Source organism: Hyaena hyaena, unplaced genomic scaffold, assembly GCF_003009895.1.
Source record: "Hyaena hyaena isolate Hyena2069 unplaced genomic scaffold, ASM300989v1 scaffold_6, whole genome shotgun sequence".
Lineage (NCBI taxonomy): Eukaryota > Metazoa > Chordata > Mammalia > Carnivora > Hyaenidae > Hyaena > Hyaena hyaena.
The window spans coordinates 4,907,947-4,932,490 of NW_024080638.1; the positions used below are offsets into that span (position 1 = coordinate 4,907,947).

The following is a 24,544-nucleotide window of genomic DNA, read 5'->3' on the forward strand; positions in this document are numbered from 1 at the left end:
TGGGGATGAGCACTGGGTGTTATGTGGAAACTAATTTGACAATAAACTATTTGTAAAAAAAAAAAAAAACAAAAAACAAAAAACTAGCTTTCCAGTGCTTATCTGGCACCTAGGAGGAGGTCCAGACAGATTTGTGAAAGAAACAAATGAAGAAAGCCCCCTTATCATATATATACCTTCTTCCAATGGAATGCTAACACATCTGAGCAAAGGTGTCAAACAGAAGGTTGTTACTGTTGTTTTAGAATATAAAGGAGAAAAGGTATTGTGTATGTGTGGGTTTTTACAAAGCATTTAATTACAATATTGTCTCTTTAAAATGGGCCCTTGATTTGGGGAAATAGATTCTCATTACTGTTTTCTTTTTTGTGTAAGTAGGCCTCATGCCCAATACAGAGCTTAACATGGGGCTTGAATTTATGACCGTGAGATCAAGACCTGAACTGAGACCAAGAGTCAGAAGCTCAACTAACTGAGCCACCCAGGTGCCCCTCATTACCATTTTCTTGATGGACTTAACAAAAAGGCACATATTAATGTAAAAGGAAGATATGTATGGATCTCAAAGAACTCTTTGTCCTTGTGAATCTACCACTAGGTCTGCTGAAAGAAAATTGCAAAAGCTGCATTATCATGAATGGGTGGTTCACACCATCTAAAAATGAGAAATGATGCCAGATTTCTCTAGGTTCCATTAGACCTTGATTTCTACAAAATAATCGTCTATCTTGGAATAACTTCTTCTATAATGCAAAAACAATACGGTATTAAGATTGGTTTAGTCTAACTTCATACTTAGGGCTAAGGTATTGCTACGATGTACTTCAAATGTCTATGTGCCAGCAGAAAGTAGAAAGCTATATATGAAAAGGATTCCTAATGTCTATCAACTTCTTTCCAATACTCACTACCTATAGGTTTAGCCACTTTTGCTTTTCAACAGTTAATTTGTTCAGTGCCCTGCTTCTGAATCCCAGGTTAGCCACAGTGGGCTGGCTGTCAGTGACAAAAGCCACGAACCACTCACTCCTCAGTCTCTTACCTCCAGAAAGCCATTCTCAACCTTGGGTGGTTCATTGCAAGACACAGGGTGGCACGTGGGTGTGGGGCTACTCCACTGTCCTGTGGCTTCACAGGTGCTCTTCTTCTCCCCTTTGATGTAGAATCCTCTGTTGCAGCTGTAAGCCACCATGGCTCCAAAACTGTAGTTTGATCCACTTGCATAGCCATTCATGATGCTTGGCGGCTCTCCACAGCGCACGGGGATGCACTGGATGGACATGGGTGAAGGGTTCCACTGCCCACCTCTCAAACACTCAATCTTCGCTGAGGTGTTCAGCACAAAACCTTCTGTGCATTTAAAGCTCACAACTGACCCTGCTGCAAATTTTGCTTTGCTCCCAGATTCCAAGATGCTATAGGAGACGGATGGAGGTTTTTCACAGAAATGAGCTATACAACGGGGCATGGCCTGACCTTCTGGGGGAACCCACTTGCCCTGGGCATTGCAAAGGAGCTGGGAATTGTCTGCCAGGCTGTAGCCATCTGAGCAGTAGTAGAATGCAATGTCTCCAAATAACCGATGGGCAGTCTCTGGAGAGGCGTGTTCCACGTTGGGGGGCTCATCGCAGGAGACAGCCAAACACTGCTGGTTACTTGCATTCCACTTGCCATTGGCCAGGCATTCAATGGTGTCAGGACCAGCAAGGGTATAGCTATGAGATTGGGAGCAAGGGAATAATAACTAAGCATGATACTTGAGAAAAGGTATTTGCATCTTTGTATATTCTGTTTTTATTGTTTTATCTTTCCAACAATGATTTTGCTTTTATTTGTTATTCTTTAAAATAGTATTTACTAAGATGGAGGCATAGTAGGGGGACCGTAGGCTCATCTCGTCCCTCAAACACAACTCGATGCTGTCAAATCAATCTGAATAACCAACAAATCGACCCAAAGACTGACAGAACAAACTGCATAACTAGAGGGTGAGAAGAAGCCACATAAGGAAGTGCGGAGACATGGTTTGGGGGAGAAGTGGGTGCTGTGGAGGGGAGGAAGCGTGGTGGACGACAAAGGCAACAGAGAAAGTGCACAGGGAAATGCACACAGAGAGCACTTCCCCAAAGCGACTGGCTGGGAAAATGAGAGGGGCTGATTTTCGTGAGTTTTTGCAACCAGCAGGGTTGAAGACTGGAGTTTTAAAGGTCAGCAGGCTTGGCTGGTGTGCAAAGCTGAGGGTGCTGCCCTATTCCCGGAGAGAAGGCAGGCAAGCAGTGCAGGGGCAGAGGGCGTGATCTGAAGAACACCTAAGTCACAGGGAGACTCTCTTCTTGGACAGCATCTGTGAGAGGTGGCATTAGCGGAGTCCCCTCCGCAGGGACAAAAGAGCCGCCAGGCACCATTTCCTTCCCTTGCCCCACAGCATAAATGCAGAGCCACTGGCAGTAAACAGCACAGCACTGCCACTAGCTGCTTATACCAGGTCCCACACTTCTGTGCTCTGCTGGTACTGCCCTTCTTGGGCAAGTCTGCCTCAGCACCATTGCAGCAGGCTCCTTTCCCAAAAGACCAGCACAAACCCCTGCCCACATCATGACTCCCAACCAGAAAGTTCTGCAAGGCTTCAGTTCTAGTGGAAGTAGAGTCAGGTCTCATTTAACAAGCCAATCAGAGCACATCTAGTTAAAACTAACCATACTCTGGCCAGGGACCAAACACTGCCCATAGCAGGCAAGGAGAGCCTGTGCAGATGACTGGCCTCAAGGACAGAGCAGCCCAAACACAGCAGCAGAGTGTACTCAGCACACACCAGACACTCCCTGAAGCCCCAGGCGCTGGACACTATATGACCTCTTCTTCACAAAGGCCATTCCTCTCAGAAGCAGGAAACATAATAGGCTTTTCTCACACAGAGAAGAAGACAGAGACTTAGACAAAATGCCAAGATGGAGGAATTCATCCCAAATGAAACAACATAATAAAGTCATGGCCAGAGATGTAATTGAAACAGATATAAGCAATGTCCCCAGTGGAGAATTTAAAGCAACAATCATAAGGATACTTGCTGGGCTTGAGAAAAGAATGGAAGACTTTAAGGGAGGCCTTCCACAGAGATTAAAGAGCTGAAAAACAATCAGTCAGAAATTAAAAATGCAATAACTGAATTTGGAAATGGACTGGATGTAGTGAACACACGGCTGGAAGATGTGGAGGTACAAATAAGCGATATAGAAGATAAAATAATATAAAATAAGGAAGCTGTACAAAAGAGAGAAAGAAGAATTATGGAACATGAGAATAGACTCAGAGAACTCAGCGAATTCATCAAATGTAATAGCATTCATATCATAAGAGTCCCAGAAAAAGAAGAGAGAGAAAAGGGGACAGAAAATTTATTTGAGGAAATAATAGCTGAGCACTTCCCTAATCTGAGGAAGAGAGTAGATATCCAGATGTAGGAGGCACAGAGAACTCCCATCAAAATCAACAAAAGGCAGGCCAACACCAATGCATATAATTAAATTTGCAAAAGAGAGCAATAAAGAAAAAGTCCTAAAAGCAGCAAGACAAAAGATGTCCCTAACTTACAAGGCAAGACCCATAAAGCTAGCTGGAGATTCTCAACAGAAACTTGGCAAGCCAGAAGGGAGTGGTATGATATAATCAATGTGCTCGATGGGGAAATCTGCAGCCAAGAATACTCTATCCAGCAAGGCTTTCATCCAGAATAGAAGGAGAGATAAGGAGTTTCCCAGACAAACAAAAACTAAAGGGTTCGTGACCACTAAACCAGCCCCAAGAAATATTGAAGGGAATTCTTCAAGTGGAAAGACCAAAAGAGACAAAGACAAGAAAGGAACAGAGAAAATCTCCAGAAACAACAAATAATAAAATGACATTAAATACATATCTATCAATAATTATTCTGAATTTAAATGGATTAAATGTTCCAATCAAAAGACAAAGACTGTAAGGATGGATTAAAAAACAAGATCTATCCATGATCTCACGGTTCGTGGGTTCGAGCCCCACGTCGGGCTCTGTGCTGACTGCCAGCTCAGGGCCGGAGCCTGTTTCAGAGTCTGTGTCTCCCTCTCTCTGACCCTTCCCTGCTCACGCTGCCTCTCTCTCTTGCCTAGAAATAAATAAAACATTAAAAAAATTTTTTAAAAAACAAGACCTATCTATATGCAGCATACAAGAGACTCAATTTAGACCTAAGACTCCTGCAGATCGAAAGTGAGAGGATGGAGAAACATTTATTGTTTATCATGCAAACAGGAATCAAAAGAAAGCTTGAGTAGCAACACTTATATCACACAAACTAGATTATAAACCCAAAACTGTAACAATAGATGAAGAAGGGCACTTTATCATAATAAAGAGGACTATCCAACAAGAATATGTAACAATTGTAAAATTTAATGCCTCCCACATGAAAGAACCCAAATACATAAAACAGTTAATGACAAACATAAAGGAGCTAATTGACAGTAATACAATAATAGGAGGGGACATTAACACTCCACTTACATCAATGGGCAGATCATCTAAACAGAAAATCAACAAGGAAACAATGGCTTTGAATGACACACTGGAACAGATGGATTTAACAGATATATTCAGAACATTCCATCCTGAAACAACAGAATACACATTCTTTTCTAGTGCACATGGAACATTCTCCAGAACAGATCACATACAGGCCACAAAACAAGCTTCAATAAATTCAAAAAGACTGAAATCATACCATGCATCTTCTCTGACCACACCACCATAAAAACAGAAATCAAACACAAGAAAAAAATCTGGAAAGAGCACAAATAGATGGAGGTTAAATAACATGTTACTAAACAATGAACTGGTCAACTAGGAAATAAAAGAAGAAATTTAAAACATACAGGGAAACAAAAGGAAATGAAAAAACATCAGTTCAAAATCTTTGGATGCATCGAAAGTGCACTCAAAGGGACATTTATAGTAATACAGGTCTACCCCAAGAAAGCAAGAAAAATCTCACATAAACAACCCAACCTTACCCCAAAAGGACTAGAAGAAGAACAAATTAAACCTAAAAAAGCAGAAGAAACAAAATTATAAAGATGAGAGCAGAAATAAATGATATAGAAACTAAAAAAACCCAATAGAACAGATCAATGAAACCAGGAGCTGGCTCTGTGAAAAAAAAGTCAATAAAAATGATAAACCTCTAGCCAGACTTATCAAAAAGAAAAGAGAGAAAGGACTCAAATAAACCCACAAATGAGAGAGGAAAATAACAATCAACATCACAGAAACACAATTTTAAGAGAATCTTATGAAAAATTATATGCCAAGAAATCTGAAGACCTTGGAGAAATGGATAAACTACAATCCTACAAATCCTACAAACTTATAAACTACCAAACTGAAACAGGAAGAAAGAGAAAATTGGAACAGACCAATCACCAGCAAAGAAGCTAAATCAGTAGTCAAAAATCTCCCAACAAACAAAAGTCTAGGACCGGATGGCTTCACAGATGAATTCTACCAAACACTTAAGAAAGAGTTAACATCTATTCTCAAACTATTCAGAAAAACAGAAGAGGGAAAACTTCTACATTCATGCTATGAGGCCAGCATTACCCTGATACCAATAAAAACTCCACTAGGAAAGAGAAGTGCAGGCCAATATCCTTCATGAAGATGGATGTAAAAATTCTCAATAAAATACTAACAAATTGAATCCAACAATACATTAAAAGAATCATTCTCTGGGATCACTTGGGATTTATTCCTGGGCAGCAAGGGTGGTTCAATATTTGCAAATCAATAAATGAGATACAGCACATTAACAAAACAAAGGAAAAGAACCATATGATCCTCTCAATAGATGCAGAAAAAACATTTGACAAAGTACAATATCCATTCAAGATAAAAATCTTCAATAAAGTAGAGTTAGAGGGAACATACCTCAACATAATGAAGGACTTACATGAAAAACTTACGGCTAATATCATCCTCAATAGGGAAAAACTGAGAGCTTTTCCTCCATAGTCAGGAACAAGGCAGGTATGTCCACTCTCACCACTGTTATTTAACATAGTACAGGAGGTCCTAGCCATAGTAATCAGACAATACAAAGAAATAAAATGCAACCAACTGGCAAGGAAGAAGTCAAACGATCACAGTTTGCAGATGGCATGGTATTCTATATAGAAAACCCAAAAACTCCACCAAAAAATTGCTAGAACTGATACATGAATTCATTAAAGTTGTAGGATACAAAATCATTGTACAGAAATCTGCTGCATTTCTATACACCAATATTGAAGCAGCAGAAAGAGAAATCAAGGAATTAATCCTATTTACAAACATACCAAAACCCACAAGATACCTAGGAACAATCCTAACCAAAGAGAAAAAATATCTGTACTCTGAAAACTACAGAACACTAATGAAAGAAATTGAAGAAGACACAAAGAAATGGAAAAACATTCCACTCTCATGGACTGAAGAACAAATATTGTTAAAATGTCTATATTACTATAAGCAATCTACACATTTAATGCAATCTCTATCAAAATGCCACCAGCATTCTTCACAGAGCTAGAACAGAGAATCTTAAAATTTGTATGGAATCACAAAAGACCCTGAATAGCCAAAGCAATTTTGAGAAAGAAAAGCAAAGCTGGAGGCAACACAATTCTAGACTTCAAGTTATATTACAAAGCTGTAGTAATCAAAACAGTATGGTACTGGCATAAAAACAGACACATAGATCAATGGAACAGAACACAAAATCCAGAAATAAACCCACAATTATATGGCCAATTAATCTTTGACAAAGTAGGAAAGAGTGTCCAATGGGGGGAAAAAAAAGTCTCTTCCACAAATGGCATTGGAAAAACTGGATGGCAATATGCAAAAGAATGAAACTGGACCACATTCTTGTACCATATACAAAAATAAACTTAAAATGGATTAAAGACCTACGTGTGATACCTGAACCATAAAACTCCTAGAAGAAAACTTTGACATCAGCCAGAGTAACATTTTTCTAGATAAGTCCCCTCAGGCAAGAGAAACAAAAGCAAAAATAAATGATTGGGACTACCTCAAAATAAAAAGCTTCTGCACAGTGAAGGAAAAGTCAACAAACCAAAAGGCAGCCTATGGAATTGGAGAAGATATTTGCAAATGACATACCTGGTATAGGGTTAGTATCCAAAATACATAAAGAAATTATATAACTCAACACCCAAAAAACAAATAATCCAATTAAAAATGAGCAGAAGGCATGAACAGACATTGCTCCAAAGAAGACATACAGATGGCCAACAGACACATGAAAAGATACTCAGCATCAGGGAAGTACAAATCAAAGCCACAATGAGATATCACCTGACGCCTGTTAAATTGGCTAAAACTAACAACACAGGAAACAGTAGGTGTTGGCAAGCATGCAGAGAAAGAGGAACCCTCTTACACTGTTGGTGGGAATGAAAACTGGTACAGTCATTGTGGAATATAGTATGGAGGTTCCTCAAAAAGTTAAAAATAGGGGCACCTGGGTGACTCAGTGGGTTAAGTGTCTGACTCTTAATTTCAGCTCAGGTTATAATCTCACAGGTTGTGAGTTTGAGCCCTGCTCTGGGCTTTGCACTGACAGCGCAGAGCCTTCTTGTGATTCTCTCTCTCTCTCCCTCTCTCTCTGCCCCTCCCCTGCTCATGCTCTCTCTTTCTCTCTCTCTCAACAAATAAATAAACTTTTAAAAAAAAGTTAAAAATAGAACTACCCTATGATCGAGCAATCACACTACTGAGTATTTACATAAAGGATACGAAGATACTAATTCTAAGGGATACATGCACCCTGATATTTAGAGCAGCATTATCAACAATAGGCAAATTATGGAAAAAAGCCAAATGTTCATTGACTGATGAATGGATACAATGGATAATGATGATGTTGTGTGTGTGTGTGTGTGTGTGTGTGTGTGTGTTGGAATATTACTCAGCCATAAAAACAATAAAATCTTGCCATTTGCAATGATGTGGACGGAACTAGAGTGTTTTATGCTAAGCAAAATAAGTCAGAGAAAGACAAATACCATATGATTTACTCATACATGGAATTTAAGAAACTAAACAAATGAACATAGGGATAAAAAAAAGAGAGGAAAACCAAGTGACAGACTTTTAACTCTAGAGAACAAACTGATGGTTACCAGAGGGGAGGTGGGCAGGGAGGTGGAAGAAATAGGCGATGCAGATTAAGGAGGGCACTTGTTGTGATGAGCACTGGGTGTTGTATATAAGGATCAAATCACTAAATTCTACAACTGAACCTAAATTTACACACTATGCATGTTAACTAACTGGAACTGAAATACAAACTTGAAAAGAAAGAAAATAATACTTACTGCCTGAATAAAGAGTCTACTGATCAAATGATGTCCCTTTAAGATACAGAAATATATCTTGATATTAATATTAATGTTTGTTTAAGTAAAGGAAGCGGATCTAAAATTTTGGCTATTTGAGGAATGCTAAAAATTGCCACACATTTCTTTAAAAATAAAAATGACTCAGTTTAAATTTAGAACATCATCTGTCTACAGATGGTTTTAGTTGATTTTATCACTAGTCTTTGAAACAAAAACTCTAATGAACCATATGCAGCCCACACATAATTCATATACTTACTTATATTCAATGATATTTAAAGCAGCAATTATAATTTCAGCCCTCAATGTTTCCTAAACCCTCAACCAACCAAGTGTTAGCATTTGGAGCGAGCTGCATTCTGCGTATGGCTCTGCTATTCAACCAGTATGAATCAAGTTTGCTTAATAACTCTCAGTCTTTCTTCCTGCCTTTAAGAGATATTTTCCCTTAGATGACGATAGATTGGTGACTTGCAAAAATCTCAAATTATTCTCAAGTGCTCTCTCAATGAAGTGGAATAAAATAGTACGATACATAGTATTAGAATAATTATAATGGAGTCATCCTTATTTTTTTAAATTTTTCTTAATGTTTATTCATTTTTGAGAGAGAGGGACAGAGCATGAATGGACGAGGGGCAGAGGCAGAGAGAGATGCAGAATGGAAAGCAGGCTATAGGCTCTGAGCTGTCAGCACAGAGTCTGACACGGAGTTCAAATCCACGAACTGTGAGATCATGACCTGAGCTAAAGTCAGACACTCGACCAGCTGAGCCACCCAGGTGCCCCCGGAGTCATCTTTATCTTGATTCTCACTTTTTTATGAAGGGAAAAATACAGAGTTTTAAAGGAATGTCTGGGGCAGCTGGGTGGCTCAGTCAGTTGAATGTCCAACTCTTGATTTCAGCTCCGGTTGTGAGTTCGTGGTTTGTGGGATCAAGTCCCTCACTGGGCTCTGCACTGACAGTGTGGAGTCTGCTTGGGATTTTCTTCCCCTCTCTCCCTCTGCATCCCACCAAATAAATAAATAAGCTTTAAAAAAATAAAGGAATGTCTAACACCTGATCAGTCCATCATTTTGCTACTAACGAAGGATAAGAGGACTAAAATAATTTGGCACTTAATCCTGCTTAGACATATTAATTTCTTCATTTTACAAATGAGTTAATGGTAGTTCCACAGGTTGAAAGACCTGTCTGGAGTCACACGGCTGCAAGCAGCAGAGTTAAGAATCTGAATTTGATTCTCTACATTCCAACACTTATGCCTTTTCCCTGACATTGTTCTGTTTCCCTTCCTTTTTCTTTTTAAAATGAGGTGGATCATAATTTGCGGGTGTCCCATGGAAACTGTACTGCAGTGTCACTAGCACAAATTATTTGACCCACCCTTCAACAGAGAGGCTCAAGTCATTAGTCAGCAAACATTTCCCCTGAGGTCCCTTTTGGTTTTATGAGGGATCTGCTATGATAGAGAGGTTGGAATCCCTGCACCCTCACGGTCAAAATTCATGAAATCTGTAGGAAACAAGATCAAAGAGAAAACGAAAGAGCATCAGCAGACACCTGTGCATCTCCCTTGCTTCCAGCCACATATGTTATGGACGAAAGTGGTCTCAAAACACTCACAGATGTCCCCAACGACTAAATGCAGTGTCTAGTTAGGATCTGCTGTATTCAGTTCATTGTTATGGATAAGCTCTGCTCTTTCTACTAGAAATCAAACTTAATTAAGTGTTCAGATGGCTTCTGTCTAGGAGGATACAGGTAAGTACACAAAGATAATATATAAAATATACATTATTATAAATATGTATAATTTAATACAATTATATCATATAATATAATCATATATAATAAATACTATATAATAAAAATATCTATTATTATATATAATTTAAAAATCTATGATCCCAGGTCTGAGTGCTCAGATTTCACTGTTCCTGTGTAGAATGTGCTCTGAGTAGAAGTCCTATTTGTAGAGGCTCCTGATGTTTTATATTTTTATAGCACAATTTACATCCTTTGTGCACTTTGAACCGTGCATCATTGCTTTCACGGGTCCCTGGATGCTGCGAGCATCAGTTCATTGGCAGAAGCTCACAGATATCACCTGAGGCACCTGCGATTTATTAGGATCCATTGTGCCATTTATAAAATAATTCCTTTATTTCATGGGACCAGCTACTCTGAGGCATCTGCCTCAGAGCATCTGCCTCCAGAAACTTCCTTATTCTTCAAAGCCTCTTAAGAATACAAAAATTGTGTGTAGCAATTTGGCAGCATTTTGTTAGGCCTCTGACCCCTGATCTTCAGGAAAATCTCTACCAACTACTCTTCCCTAATGCCAAATCACAGCAAAGCTCTTCTGTAAAGTAAGCTCTTCTGTAAAGTAGTGGAAGATTACCACCAAATACATATATAATGAATAAATGAATTTTAAGAATGAATTTTCAACACTCTCCATAATTTCTTGGAACCCACACTACCTCTTTCTCTGACCTAAGACCTTAACTTTCCTTTATGACTCTCAGTCAGCTTCTAGTCCTTCATTAAAGAATTCTTAAGGACCATGCTATGTGCTAGAATTACTTCCTTCATACACAATGCAAAGCTAATGCATTTGCTTGTTTTATGCATCTGTGTCCAGGCTGTCTTCCTTACTCCATCCACTGCCTGGTGTACTGTAGGCCCCTTCACACCTAAAGCAGTTGCTTAAAGGAGAAACGGTTGATTCTACCTGAAAAATGGGAAGGGGAGGAAAGGCTTCCCTATTGAAATGGCTTTTGAGAGGAATCATCAAAGAAGATGAGCAGAGGAGTCACTCAAGGCTGAAAAGTAACATGAACAAAGGACCAGGAGTATGATATGGGTGGGGCATTCTGGGAACTCACAGTTAGTTAGGAATGGCAGATGAACCCCTGAAGAAGGAAGTGGCGATCACGAGGATCTTGTGTGTTTTGACGGGTTGTGATGGTTGATGGGTAAAGATGAGGCAGGCACAGGTGAACAGAAAACAGTTTTTGACAGTGTCTTTTACAAGGACACTCAGAAGGTTTTAACAGACAAAATGTCACTAGAACAGAAAGATACTGAAGTGGTTTATTAACTGGATGACCCAAAGAGCACGGATTCATAGAAGTAAGCAAGTTGGGAGTTTCATATCTTGTGAATGCCATAAAACTCTGTCCTTAGTCCCCACTGTCCATCAGTTTATAAACAACACATAACTTTAGGGTGGGGGATAAGGGTTTTTATAGTCCAGTTCAATGTTTCTAACTACAGAATAAGACTTAACAAAGATAAGAGGGAAAGGTCCTGCACATGCACAGTAAAGTAAAACTGCACAAATGGAAAACCCGGCTTGGTGATGGCCAATATGAAAGTCTTTGGCGTTTCATTGAATGTAAGTTGAATGAGTCAATGTTGACACCCTTAAAGGATGACTGCATTTCTAGAAACTCAGTTATTTAGAAAGAGAAGAGAAATGAAATGAATTCTTATCTTTGCATGTATGTGTCAGCCTCTTGATTTGGCATTTTTATCTCTGCTATATGCAAATTTGCACGTGTCAGTGCGCATTCGGCTTTGGGTACCAAGACTGGAAATGGACTACAGACCTACAAAATAGGCTGAGAGAGTGACTCTGAGAGGAACAGGCTTAGAACCACATCCATTTAAGAGGAAGACATGCAGACGGGAGGCTGAGCTGGCTGAAATATCTGTCTCCCTGTGCCCTTTCTCAGTCAGGAGATGTGTGAAGGGCTGGGATCTTTTACTGAAACCTCCTCATTAACTCTAATGATCCCTTTATGGGAGAACCTCAGGACCAAGCTACGAAAACTTGAATGGCTGGCATTTCAGAGGTGCGGAGAGATTTACACTGAGCGGTTTCAAGAGGTGGAATGAAAGCCAGTACTTGAGACTAGATAAAATATTCAATAAAGACGGGGATTGAGGTTTGTTTTTAAAAAAAAAACAAACTATCTTCTGGGGTACCTGGATGGCTCAGTCAGTTAAGCGTCTGACTCTTGATTTCAGCTGAAGTCATGCTTGAGCCCCACATGGAGCTCTGCGCTGACAGTGTGGAGCCTGCTTGAATTTCTCTCCCTCTCTTTCTGCTGCTCCACTACTCAAGTGCACCCTCTCTTTCAAAATAGAATAGAATAGAATAGAATAGAATAATAAAATAAAATAGAAACAAAAATACAACCTTCCAAAACATGTCTGGTAGTCTTTCAAGATGCTAAAGAAGGCTATATTTTCCAAAAAAAAAAAAAAAAAAAAAAAAAAAAAAAAAAAAAAAAAAAAAAAAAAAAAAAAAAAAGAGGAATTGTTAGCTACTGGCTAGATTGAAGCATAACTGGTCTCTGATCCAACTGCTGCATTACTTCCTTATGTTAGGGCTCTGAAGTTGTGTTATGATTTCTGGGGAACATATTTTACCTGCTCATTTGTTTAAAAGAATCATTTAAAACACGATACAGTTTCGTACAGATGATGCCACACACCCTCTAACTGTTGGCCAGCAAAGCAGGAAAATTGAAATTGGCACAAATCTAAAATGCTGGTATATTTAATATTTGGTGACGTTTTCTATTCTCATTCAAGAGATACTGGGGACATTATTGTAGACTATTATTTAAAAATCAGGGCCCACAAATTATTTTACTCCATAATTCCAAGGAAAAATGGCCCACTGATACTCCAGTGATGCCATAGAGTGACATACTTCAGGATGAATTTGCTGTAATTCGTTAGCGTATTTCTGGGAAAATACTGAAAAATTCTTTGAAAATGGGCAGGGTAATCTTCAGATGCAATTTTCAGTGATTTGATTCACACAGTGAGTGGAAGACTACTAATGAGCCTGTATGAAGCTTTATGAGAGAGCTCCCCAGAGGATTATTAGCTCTTCTCTTTTTAAAAGAAGAACCTTAGGGCGCCTAGGTAGCTCAGTCGGTTAAGTGTCCAACTTCAGCTCAGATCATGATCTCATAGTTTGTGGGTTCGAGCCCCGCGTCAGGCTCTGTGCTGACAGCTAGCTCAGAGCCTGGAGCCTGTTTCAGAGTCTGTGTCTCCCTCTTTCTCTGACCCTCCCCTGCTCATGCTCTCTCTCTCTCTCTCTCTCTCAAAAATAAATAAAACATTAAAAAAATTTTTTAAAAATAAAAGAAGAGCCTTAAAAGAGCCTTAAAATAGCAGCACACTAGATATGTAAAGAGCTGCAATTTAACAGGAGCAATAGAAAGTATAAATCCCCATCAGCAGTTAATTCTGTTTTCAATTAAAAATGATCAAAATTTTTATCTTAGTATATTCAGTAATTGCACTTAAAAATCTATACAATTAAAGAAGAATCAAAAGGAACATTCTATGAGAAATTTAAGATATCAAACAACTCTTCCTTTCCTCTGAGCTTCTTATCAAAAGAATAGACACATAAGGATAAAAAGGAAAATGGAAGACAAGTTACCATTTTATTCATCTGGGCAGACAGCTGAAAACTTCCAGCCCAGTATTTTCACAAAAGGTAAATCTTGAAGGCCAATTTTGGGGCAGGAGGCAGAAATGCACTTCTTGCTTTTTTTCTTCCCCTGACATTCATCTTACTACTCCTGTCTCCTAAAGTATTTGCTCTTCCATCCTATAGTCGAGAGCAGTTCTCTCCCCCTTATTTCAAGAAAAGCTCTGTACAAAGCACAACACCAATATGAGAAGAAACAATGTGGAGACCGAAGCAAGAAATGTGCATATGTGGGCTCAATAAGCAGGCCTCGGTGGCTCACACAGTGTGCAGGGCAGTGGGAGTTGAGGCGGCTGGAGAGGGAAAGAGGCCCCAATCCTCATATCAAGCCAATAGCATCCTGGGAAGCAGAAGGAGACAGCAAGACAGACTCACTGCACAAAAGCCATGACTTGAACACAGTGATGCCATCCTGGAAGACACAGTACATGCTAGCCCATGCCAACCGATTCCTTGGGGGAAGAAACAGAAAAGAAGTGGAGAGTGCGAATTTCTACTTCTGGCCATGCCATAGTCTGAAAACCTTCCCTATATCATACTCAGCAGAATATAACAAAAGTTATGCATACACCATAAATCAAGAGGGAATTAGCAGAGAAGTAAGCCTGTGACCGGATGCTGCAATTGCCATGGGGTTGGACAGGGAAAGGAAGAAGAGATGGTAGGAAATATGACTTTGGAGTTGAAACAGGGTAATAGCTAAGTCTCTGACATGGATCTCTGTCCTACAAGAACATCCATTGAAAGGATATTCACTAGAAAAAATTCCACCTAGTGAGATAGATCTCTGTATTTTCTGGGGCTCTGGGTGGGTAAATAAAGTCCCTGCTATGGTAGCAGTCCCTGGGTTTCATCTCATGTGGACTTGATGTTAGAATTTATACTATTGACTTTATTACGGAAAGCCTTCAATCCACATACTTAAACCATAAGGAATTGTTAGAGATAAAACAAGTTTTGCTTATTATAAGGACACAATATGAAATTACAAAACATACGTGAGCATGTTTTCCATCATGAATCAGTCAGCAGGCAGAACAAACAGCAAGATGAGAGTACCAATAAATTGAGAGAGTAAAAAAGATCTAACATTAAAAAATTGTATTAAATAAGTATGTTGAATTAATTAAGCACAAAAAGATGCAATATCCTATGATAAAAGGACGAGACTATTTAAAAATAAATACTTGAAAAATAAATATAAATTCTAGAAGCAAAAATATATAAAGTAAAATTTTTTTAAAATTAATGGACACATTTAAAAGCAGATGACAGTAGAAACTGCAAAATAGATGATATACGTGAGAAAATTACCCAAGCTGCAGCCCGAGTTTATAAACAGATGGAAAATGTGACAGACTAATAAACACACGGAGAAAGAAAAGATCCAACACATAAGACTTAATGAAATAGAGAAAAGTGAAAGTGAAGAGGAGGGAATATTTGAAGTGAAAATAGCTGAGAATATTCCAAAATTGGTGAAAGCTATGAATTTTCAGAGGTAAGAAGTACAATGAGTCCTGAACAAGATGAATGACAATAAACACAATTTTAGTCATATCATAAGGAAGCACCAAAACAACAAAGGCATATTAAAAAAAAAAAAAAAAAAGCCAAAGGGAAGAGATACTACTTATAGTGGAACAACAATTTAGAGTTTCTTAGTTTCAGCACTACTGATGTATTGGTTTGTGTGGTGGCTGCTGTTCTGTGCATTACAGGCTGTTCAGCAGCATCCCCAGACTCTATCCATAAGAGCTAGGAGCACCTTCCCCTCAACTGTGACAACCAAAAATGTCTCCGGACATTGTCAGATGTTCCTGGTGGGCAACACTGCCCCTGGATAAGAACCCCAAACAGACTGAGGACGGAATCCTCAATAGCAGCATGAGTAGTCATAAGGCAGTGGAACAGTATTTTCAAAAATGTCTATGGAAAAAAACAATTAGTGTAGGCTTGTCTACCCAGCTAAACTATAATTCAAGAGCAAAGGTAAAGTGCTATTATTTTAGACAAAGACTGTAGAACATACGTTTAGTGGAAAAAGACACATAAAGGAGATTCTTTAGGAAATAGAAATATTAAACTCAAAAGAAGGAACGGGATGTAAGAAGCAATGGTGATGAAGAGATCAATAAATGTGAGTAAATCTAAATAAGCATTGCCTATTTTCAAAAATGACTAATTTGGAAAGTTGTAAAGTAAGAGGGAAATAAAATACAGTGATAAGACATTTAAGATGAGAGGGGAGATAGAAGCTATTAGTGCTTTCCAAGATCATGGAGTTGTTCAGAAGAAAGGCAAAGATATTCAGTATGACCTCAGGGTATGGACAACTTCTCAAATTTGACACAAACACAAAACAAAATATAAAGTAAACAATGGATAGATATCAAGTAATATCTCCTGAAGTTTAAAATATGCATATTTCATGACACAACTCCAATTCTTGGTGTCTGAGCCAGAAACAGTCTCACTTAATATGTACCAAGAAACATGTGCAACTGATATTTACTTTAGAGCCGTTAAATCAGCAAATAAAATGGAAACAAATTAACCTTCTACCAGGAGAGAAATGGGTAACTTATAGACAGCTCATTCTTCCAAGGGAATACCATACAGTAGTTAAAATGAATTCTGTTGATTCATATATATCAATAGAAAAAAGTGTAAAACACATGAAAAGCAAAACTCAGCTTCAAAAGGACGGTTAGGGTACTAAGAGGCATATTCAGAAATTAAAACACATAAATCAATAGAACACTTGTGGAAACATACATATGGAATAAAGGGAAAATGCATATTTGTAACTTCAGGAAGAGTGGGAAAGTGATGAGGATGGCTTCTTGTTATATTTGATGTATTTTACTGTATTATTTTTACTTTATACTGTATTTATGAAAAGAAAGCTATAATAACTACGGCAAAAAAATTTAATATGTACCTGTCTCTCAAGAACGGATGCCCAGGTAATTTTAAATAGAGATTAATTAATTACTTTTTGTGGTTTTCTTTATATTTCAAATGTTTCATTAGCCATTTGGCCAGACAAAAGAGGCGTACAAAGTCTTTCTTTCTAGTCTGGCCCTTCTTGTAGCATCCCACGGTGGAGAGATGTATCCAAAGGATCAATGTTCTTCCTCTTGCCCAAAGTTTTACTTTCAGAAAAACATGAAACTCTCTAATAGTTATTGATTTCTTTTGTTTAGAACAAAATGTAGGTGGGCAGTGATTTGCGACTGCAGGTACTTTCTATTAATTTGCTCAACTATTTAAGATAGCTGCCCCCTAAATTATTAAAATATTATCACTGTATATTCAATAATGGTGATAGAAAAAATGATAAAGCCATTTTCCCACATAGCACTTCATGTATATTTAAAACATTTTCTTAAAACTGTTCTCAGACTGTCTAACAGCTATGTGATTTAGGTGGGTAGATTTGACTTCCATCTTTTCGATGAGAAGAAATCTCCCACAGAGTGTCTACTTGCCTAAACCAGACGGAATATGTAAGATAATGTGGCCCAATACCTTCATGTTTTAACTATAAAGTTGGAATACTATTTATTCTGCCAAACCTCCCTTGCAGAAGGGAATGCATGAGATAATTCATGTGAAAGTCCTCTGAGGAATGTAAACCCTCTACGAATGTACGGATTTGTTGTAATTTTTATTACTGCATGTAGTGCTTCTTTTGATAAAACTCTTATATAATATATAGAGTTAACATTAGGCAGCCTCAGAGCTCTTATGATATATTTTAGGTGAATGATTTATAAAGAAAAGAAAATGTAAATTTGTATCTATAGCATGAGCTTTAATATTTAAAAATATTTGTAGACAAAATTCTGGGAAGAAATACAGGAAGCTACCACCATGTACCTTTGGGTAATTAAAACATTTTTTATGTTTATTTATTATTTTTGAGAAGGAGAGAGAGAAAAGCGTGTGAGTGGGGGAGGGGCAGAGAGAGAGGAAGACTCAGAATCCGAAGCAGGCCTCAGGCTATGAGCTGTCCGCACAGAGCCCAATGTGGAGCTTGAACTCACAAACCATGAGATCATGACCCGACCTGAAGTCTGGCATTTAACCGACTGAGCCACCCTGGCGCCCCTATCTTTGGGTAATTTTTTAAAACGTAATTTTCATTTTCTAGGTTTACATGGCAATAATGCATTACTTTTTTAATTAGGAAAAGAACCCCAGAGGTTGTCAGTATCTACCTAGTATTTGGAATGTTTATGTTTATTTGATAAGATTTCACAAACACAGAAATGACTAATCTCAAATAGTCCTGCGCAGTCCATTAGGAAGCAGTTTTTAAATGGGTCAATACATAGTGGAGAGATAGAGATGCGGCCATCAAAAGTTAAACCCTACACTGACATTTTATTTACTTATTTAACTTTCATTCTAGTAGAGTTAACATACAGTGTTATATTAGCTTCAGGTGTACAATATAGTGATTCAACAATTCTATATATTAATCAGTGCTCATCAAAATAAGCTTACTCTTAATCTCCTTCACCTATTTCATCCATTCCCCATTTTAATATTAAAGGTTTCTTTTTCACTTAAGAAGGTGTTAAGATTTGGGATCTCCATTAGCTATTTATTCAAGTGTTTGACTCTTAGGAGCTTTTTGCAAAAAAATATTGTCGCCACCTGCTGGCAGTCCTATATTACCAGGACTGTCTTCTACCCAGATGAAGTGAACTTCAAGTTTTATAGTAGAATAGAAAGTTCCCTCTCATTTGTGCTCCAGTCATAATAATGGCAAAGATTGGTGAATTAAGTTTTTTTGTTTTAATTAAAAAATTTTTTTAATGTTTATTATTTTGAGAGAGAGAGACAGACAGACAGACCGAGCACGAGTGGGGAAGGACAGAGAGAAAGACACAGAATCTGAAGCAGGCTCCAGGCTCCAAGCTGTCAGCACAGAGCCTGACACAGGGCTTGAACCCACAGACAGATCATAACCTGAGCCAAAGTCAGATGCCCAGACAGCTGAGCCACCCAGGCGCCCCTAAGTATTATTTTTTCTGATTAGGCTAGGCATGATACCATTTTATTCCTCACAGCATCCATAAGAAGTATGAGCCTTTAATGAGATTATTTTTATGTAGGACAATCGAAGCCCAGAGATTTTCCCCAAAGCCACGCAGTGAATGATGGAGCTGAGATGCAAATCCAGAAAGTGGCAACTCTTCTGCTGTTGCTGTTTCCAACTGTGTGAAAAACACCTGTGGTAAATCTGGAGCACGAAAGCACTATTAATGGTGAGGATATTTATTGCAGAAGCATGGGGGGGAATAAGCAATGAAATGCAAGTCAGATGACCCGGGATTATCCTTCACTTCCCCTGTCTGGGGACCCAAGCAGACCACCCTCCCAGAGGGAGCCTTCCCTCTCTCTGTATTTCCACAGTTTTTGTGAGGTAATATGCCTCCTTATTTTTCAAATTTTCTCTCTGAATGAAATGAGATCATTAAAAATATAAAAACCTGAACTTTATTATCTTTTGTCTCTGTAGACATGTCATCATTATGCTGTGACTTCAGGTCTGCAGAAGATAAATATACGAATGCCTATTTAAATGTGTTTTTCTCATCTCTAAGCAAACTATGAAGATATTTTCCATTGCATTGCCCAATATCCATTATTCAAGGCCTAATTTGATAAATCACCCTAATTCCAGGAAAAGACTGTTCCCACAGAAGACTATGCTCCCTTTCTGTGGTCAGGAAACAAGAGCATAAAACTCTCTCTGGCTTTGGCTGCCAAGAAATTTAATTTAGTGTGCAATGGAGCCCATCTCCACCGCTGGGGCGCATCTACTCCCTCAAGGCTCCCAATGTGTCTTTCCCCCATAGGGTTACTCACCCTTCTTTGCAGGTGTAAGTGACAGTGTTCCCAAAAGTGAAGTTGTTCCCAGTGATGACAGCATCTTTGATTGCCGGCGGCTCTCCGCAGACGACGAGATGGCAGGTAGGTGGCGCTCTGTCCCAGCTGCCTGATGCAGAGCACTCAAGGACAGGAGGGCCCTGTAAGCTACAGGAAAGAATGATGCCACTCTTTCATTGTCTAGTATTCACTGCTATGGAGAGAAGTATATAAAAGCAAGGGAAAACTGGGCCGGCTCCAGGGTGTTTATAATAATGAATGGGCTTAGAGTGTCAGCTGCAAAATAAGATGTGCTCACTGGCAGGGCTATAGGGCACTCCAGACCTCGCCAATAAGTTACCTGGATGAGAAGGGGTTGGGATCCAGCAGTAATTGAGGTAAACACTCAGGAAGCCCCGGTAACTGAGGCCAGAGGGCATTGTCTGTCAAGAGCCTGGACATCTGAACTTGTGTTGCTTATGACTCTGACCTCTGGTCTTCCTTTGATTTCACAAACCTTGCATCCCAAGGGCCTGGCTTACCCAACTTTGCTTGCTACCCTGATTCTGACTGTATCACTATTCTCTGTTCGCTGGATCTGTTTCACCTCAGATCCTGTTGGCCAAGTTTCTGACTACAGCCTCTCTCTATTGTCCCTTCTGTTTGAACACACACACACACACACACACACACACACACACACACACACACACCCTTACATACCATTAATCACATCAACCTCTTAACAGTATTAAGAACCCGGGCCCTTACCTTGACATGCGTTTTGGAAAATCCCATGCAATTAAGTTATTTACCACCCCCCAATCCAGATATTGTATTTTGCTTCACAAACGCTTTTTGCTTTTGTGTTTAATGACTCAATGTTTACAGTGACTGAACTAGAGCTCCCAGAGTCAAAGTTAGGTGGAATACTTCCTGAGGTATTCCTAGCACTATAAACTAGTTTTCAGGAAGCATACAAATCTGGGACTATCTTTTACATTTAGAAACTTGTCATCTAGTCATATACAAATGAAACCTACTGAGTGACTGATGAGTAACAGGGTATTTTAGGCAGCTTGGCTGGTGCCCATGGACTTTACCTGTATCCACTCTCACATGAATATGACGCAGTAGAAAGGTAGGTAAGCCCGCTCAAAACGTATTTCCCATGATTTATGTTTTCGGGGCTAGAACACTTGACCAGTTCACACACAGGAAGAGAATGACTCCAAGAACCGCTAGCAAGACAGGATGATTCTCTAGCACCATACAGAGTGTATCCTTTATTACACCTGAAGAAGACAAAGGAAGATTATTGAATATAATCTGTCTTATTTTGCATAATTTTATTAGCACCAGAGCCTTTAAAAATATTGAGGATTTACACTTTACAATTCATTGAAAAAGTTCTTTTTTTCCCCTACTGAAATAATGCTTTGGGGGCGCCTGGGTGGCTTAGTCGGTTAAGCGTCCGACTTTCGCTTAGGTCATGATCTCGCGGTTCGTGGGTTCGGGCCCCGCGTCAGGCTCTGTGCTGACTGCCGGCTCAGAGCCTGGAGCCTATTTCAGAGTCTGTCTCCCTCTCTCTCTGACCCTCCCCTGTTCACGCTGTCTCTCTCTCTCCTAGAAATAAATAAAAATATTTAAAAAAAAAAAGAAATAATGCTTTGAAATTATATTTTTTCAAGGTTGAATATTGTACGTCTTCCCACAGGGACCTTGCTGAGTGGTAAGTAGAAAAATAAAGGATTTGGCTTGCCTCCAGTTTGTGCCATGGGTTAGTAGCTGCAAAGAGACAATTCCTAATTTGAGAATGGTCTGGTTTGGCACAAGTGCCTGAGATACTGGATCTGGAGACAAAGATCCAGTTTCTAACCAAGAATATTCCTCAGCCTGCAGGGCCTTCCTCTCCGACATCCATTGGCAGTGCCACCGCCACCACATCTTCTTCCACAGAGGCCACTTCCTCTCCGACATCCATTCTCAGAACACCTCAAGGATGCTGGTGACAAGAATACGTGACTGGTCAAAGGATTTAAGGATTCTAGTTAGGATTACCCATTAGGTTATTAAATTAGATGTCTTCATACAAGATGTAATTCAATTAATACCATGTGAATTCAAAAACATCCTCTGGGATTCTTCTTCTCCTTTTCTTTTAGCATTTTATCATAGCCAGCATGTCATCAACAACTTCTACAAGGTAGTTTAAACAAAATTTTTTAATGTTTATTTATTTTTGAGAGAGAGAGAGAGAGACAGAACATCAGAGGGGGACACAAACTCTGAAGCAGGCTCCAGGCTCCGAGCTGTCAACACAGAGCCTGACATGGGCCTTGACCCCACGAACTGCAAGATCATGACCTGAGCTGAAGTCAATGCTCAAGACCCATGAACTGCTAGATCTTGACCTGAGCTGAAGCTGGAGGCTTAACTGACTGAGCCATGGCAGGCCACCTACAATGTAGTTTTAATCCAGTACACACTTACCGATATGTTACCTTACTGCCATAGGTAAATACAGAGCCATCAAAGTCACCATTTTCTGGAATGACTGGTACACCACAGGAAACAGCTTAAAGGTGGAAAAACAAAGAAAGTACTGTTTTTTTTTCTAGTGTGTACACAAATCTCTGAAAGTTCAAGGCAGCTCTAGGTTATCTTGTCACATTTAAAGATGAACCTAATAGTTGGGTTTTAAATACGAAGAATATTGATACAACTTAACATGTGACATTTCTATACTTTAAATCTCTAGTACAGCCAAAGGCTGTGAACATAGCAAGTTTACTAAACATACCTTCACAATATGGTAGCAGATGACTCCATTCTCCAGACCCCAGACATGTGATTTTGGTTACTCCCATCAGCTGGTATCCTTCTTCACAAGAGAATGTGACTTCAGCGCCCACTGTATAAGTCTCACCATAAGAGTGGCCATTTTCTGGATTTCCTGGAGCCTTACATTTTATAGGTTCTTAAAAGGAAGAACAAGTTTTTGTGGGGCAATAAGTGGTGTTCACACAACCATGCAAGGTCTCACAGCAGAAGAGTTTCATTACCGTGAAAGTACCAGTTAAATCTTTTGGAAAAACAGTTTTTGAAGGGAGATGCATGAAGGTCTGGGATACTCTGGACATATTTTTTTTTTTTTCACAGAGAGAGAGAGAGAGAGAGAGCAAGCGAATGGGGAAGGGGCAGAGAGAGAGAGAAATATTCTTAACCAGGCCCCACATCCAGCATGGAGCCCAATGCAGGGCTTGATCCCACAACCCCGGAATCATGACCTGAGCAGAAATCAAGAGTTGGATGCCCAACCAACTGAGCCACCCAGGAAGCCCACAGAACATGTATTTAATAGGCATTCAAACAATATTTTGAAACACCCACGAATAACAAAAATATACAAAACTTATCTGGCTGAAAGGGAGCTGTTTATTGGGGAAGTAGTGGTGGTGCCAGGGCATTTATTAGAAGAATGTTAGCTCCTCCTACCTCTCCAACCTCAAACCTACTTTTTAAGAGCAATTGGCTTTCTCTCAAATTGATAAAAGGCAATACTTAAGCATATTTGAGAAAAGTTCCCAAACTCCCTTTCCAAACAGGCTAAGGAGCAGAGTCGTCTCCTATGTGCAAATTTGAAGTTGGTCACCACTTCTAGGAAGAGATATAAGTTAAAGGGATAATTGGGGCTAGAGTTGGATAGGAGTAAATATAATACCTGAATTCTCAAAAAAGGAAGATATATTGATTCAATCTTTCTAAAGGTCATTCTGGCTATGGAAGTCAAGGGCTTAAAGCCGCTCAAAAAGTAAACGCCATTATAAGACCTGATTTTGAGAATTCCTCTTTACTTTCTGTCATACTATTTTCTGGGAGTTGGTTTCTCACAACAAATAGAGAAAGGCATCAGTGGATGGAGGGATGGGCTCATTTTATCAAAGTTATCACAAAACATAGGGATGTGATAAGGCAAGATGTCCCTTTTTCCAAGGACATAATTCTGTGTGGCTGAGGCGGAGGAAAGATACTGATGGCTTAAGTGTCTTCTTTGCTCTGATTAGGGCAGTAGAGGCCAGTGATTATAGTTCTAAATCCCCTTTATTATTCTCATACTATGTAGATATTGCTTCAATATTCTGGCAATACAGTTGGTTTTTGTTTTTCAGAGACTGGGAAGTCGGGCACGGCACAATGCTAATCTAAAGCTCCATTAGTTGGTACTTAATGTTTCTTTTTAAAGATGGTTTATCTTCTCCACCTGTCCTTTGAACTTGAAAATATTGTTGTATTTTTCAGTAACATACATTTGAAATATTGTTGTAGTTTTAAATAACACACATATATATTTACATGAAACATGAATAAACTCCCCAGTTATGCACGTACTAGTTACCTGCACAGTTTTTGCCATCTCCTGTGTAGGGTGGGATACATGAGCAAATGTAGGATCCATTTGTATTCAGGCAGGAAGCATACTCACTACAATCTGACCCAACTGCACATTCGTCAACATCTACGATGAAGACAGCTTACAGGTAGTGAAGTGGATTGATTTTTCTTATGTATTAAACATTTGCTTTTATGTTTAAATCATTACATATTGCTTGACATATAATGCTGTATATATTTTTATAAAATTTAATTCTAGGAATAATGATCACATTGCAGATATACAATTAAAGCTACTATTTCTG

General features: G+C 39.0%; 1 protein-coding gene across 1 annotated transcript in view; it reads right to left on the minus strand.

Moving 5' to 3' along the window:
* The window catches only part of SVEP1 (sushi, von Willebrand factor type A, EGF and pentraxin domain containing 1), a 191,645-nt gene that overhangs the window by 40,752 nt on the left and 126,349 nt on the right, over nucleotides 1–24,544 (minus strand). The window contains 6 exon segments of the mRNA XM_039239447.1: nucleotides 1,043–1,715; nucleotides 19,845–20,012; nucleotides 20,948–21,139; nucleotides 22,338–22,422; nucleotides 22,648–22,824; nucleotides 24,244–24,363. Of these exon segments, the coding sequence (XP_039095378.1) occupies nucleotides 1,043–1,715; nucleotides 19,845–20,012; nucleotides 20,948–21,139; nucleotides 22,338–22,422; nucleotides 22,648–22,824; nucleotides 24,244–24,363 (1,415 nt within the window).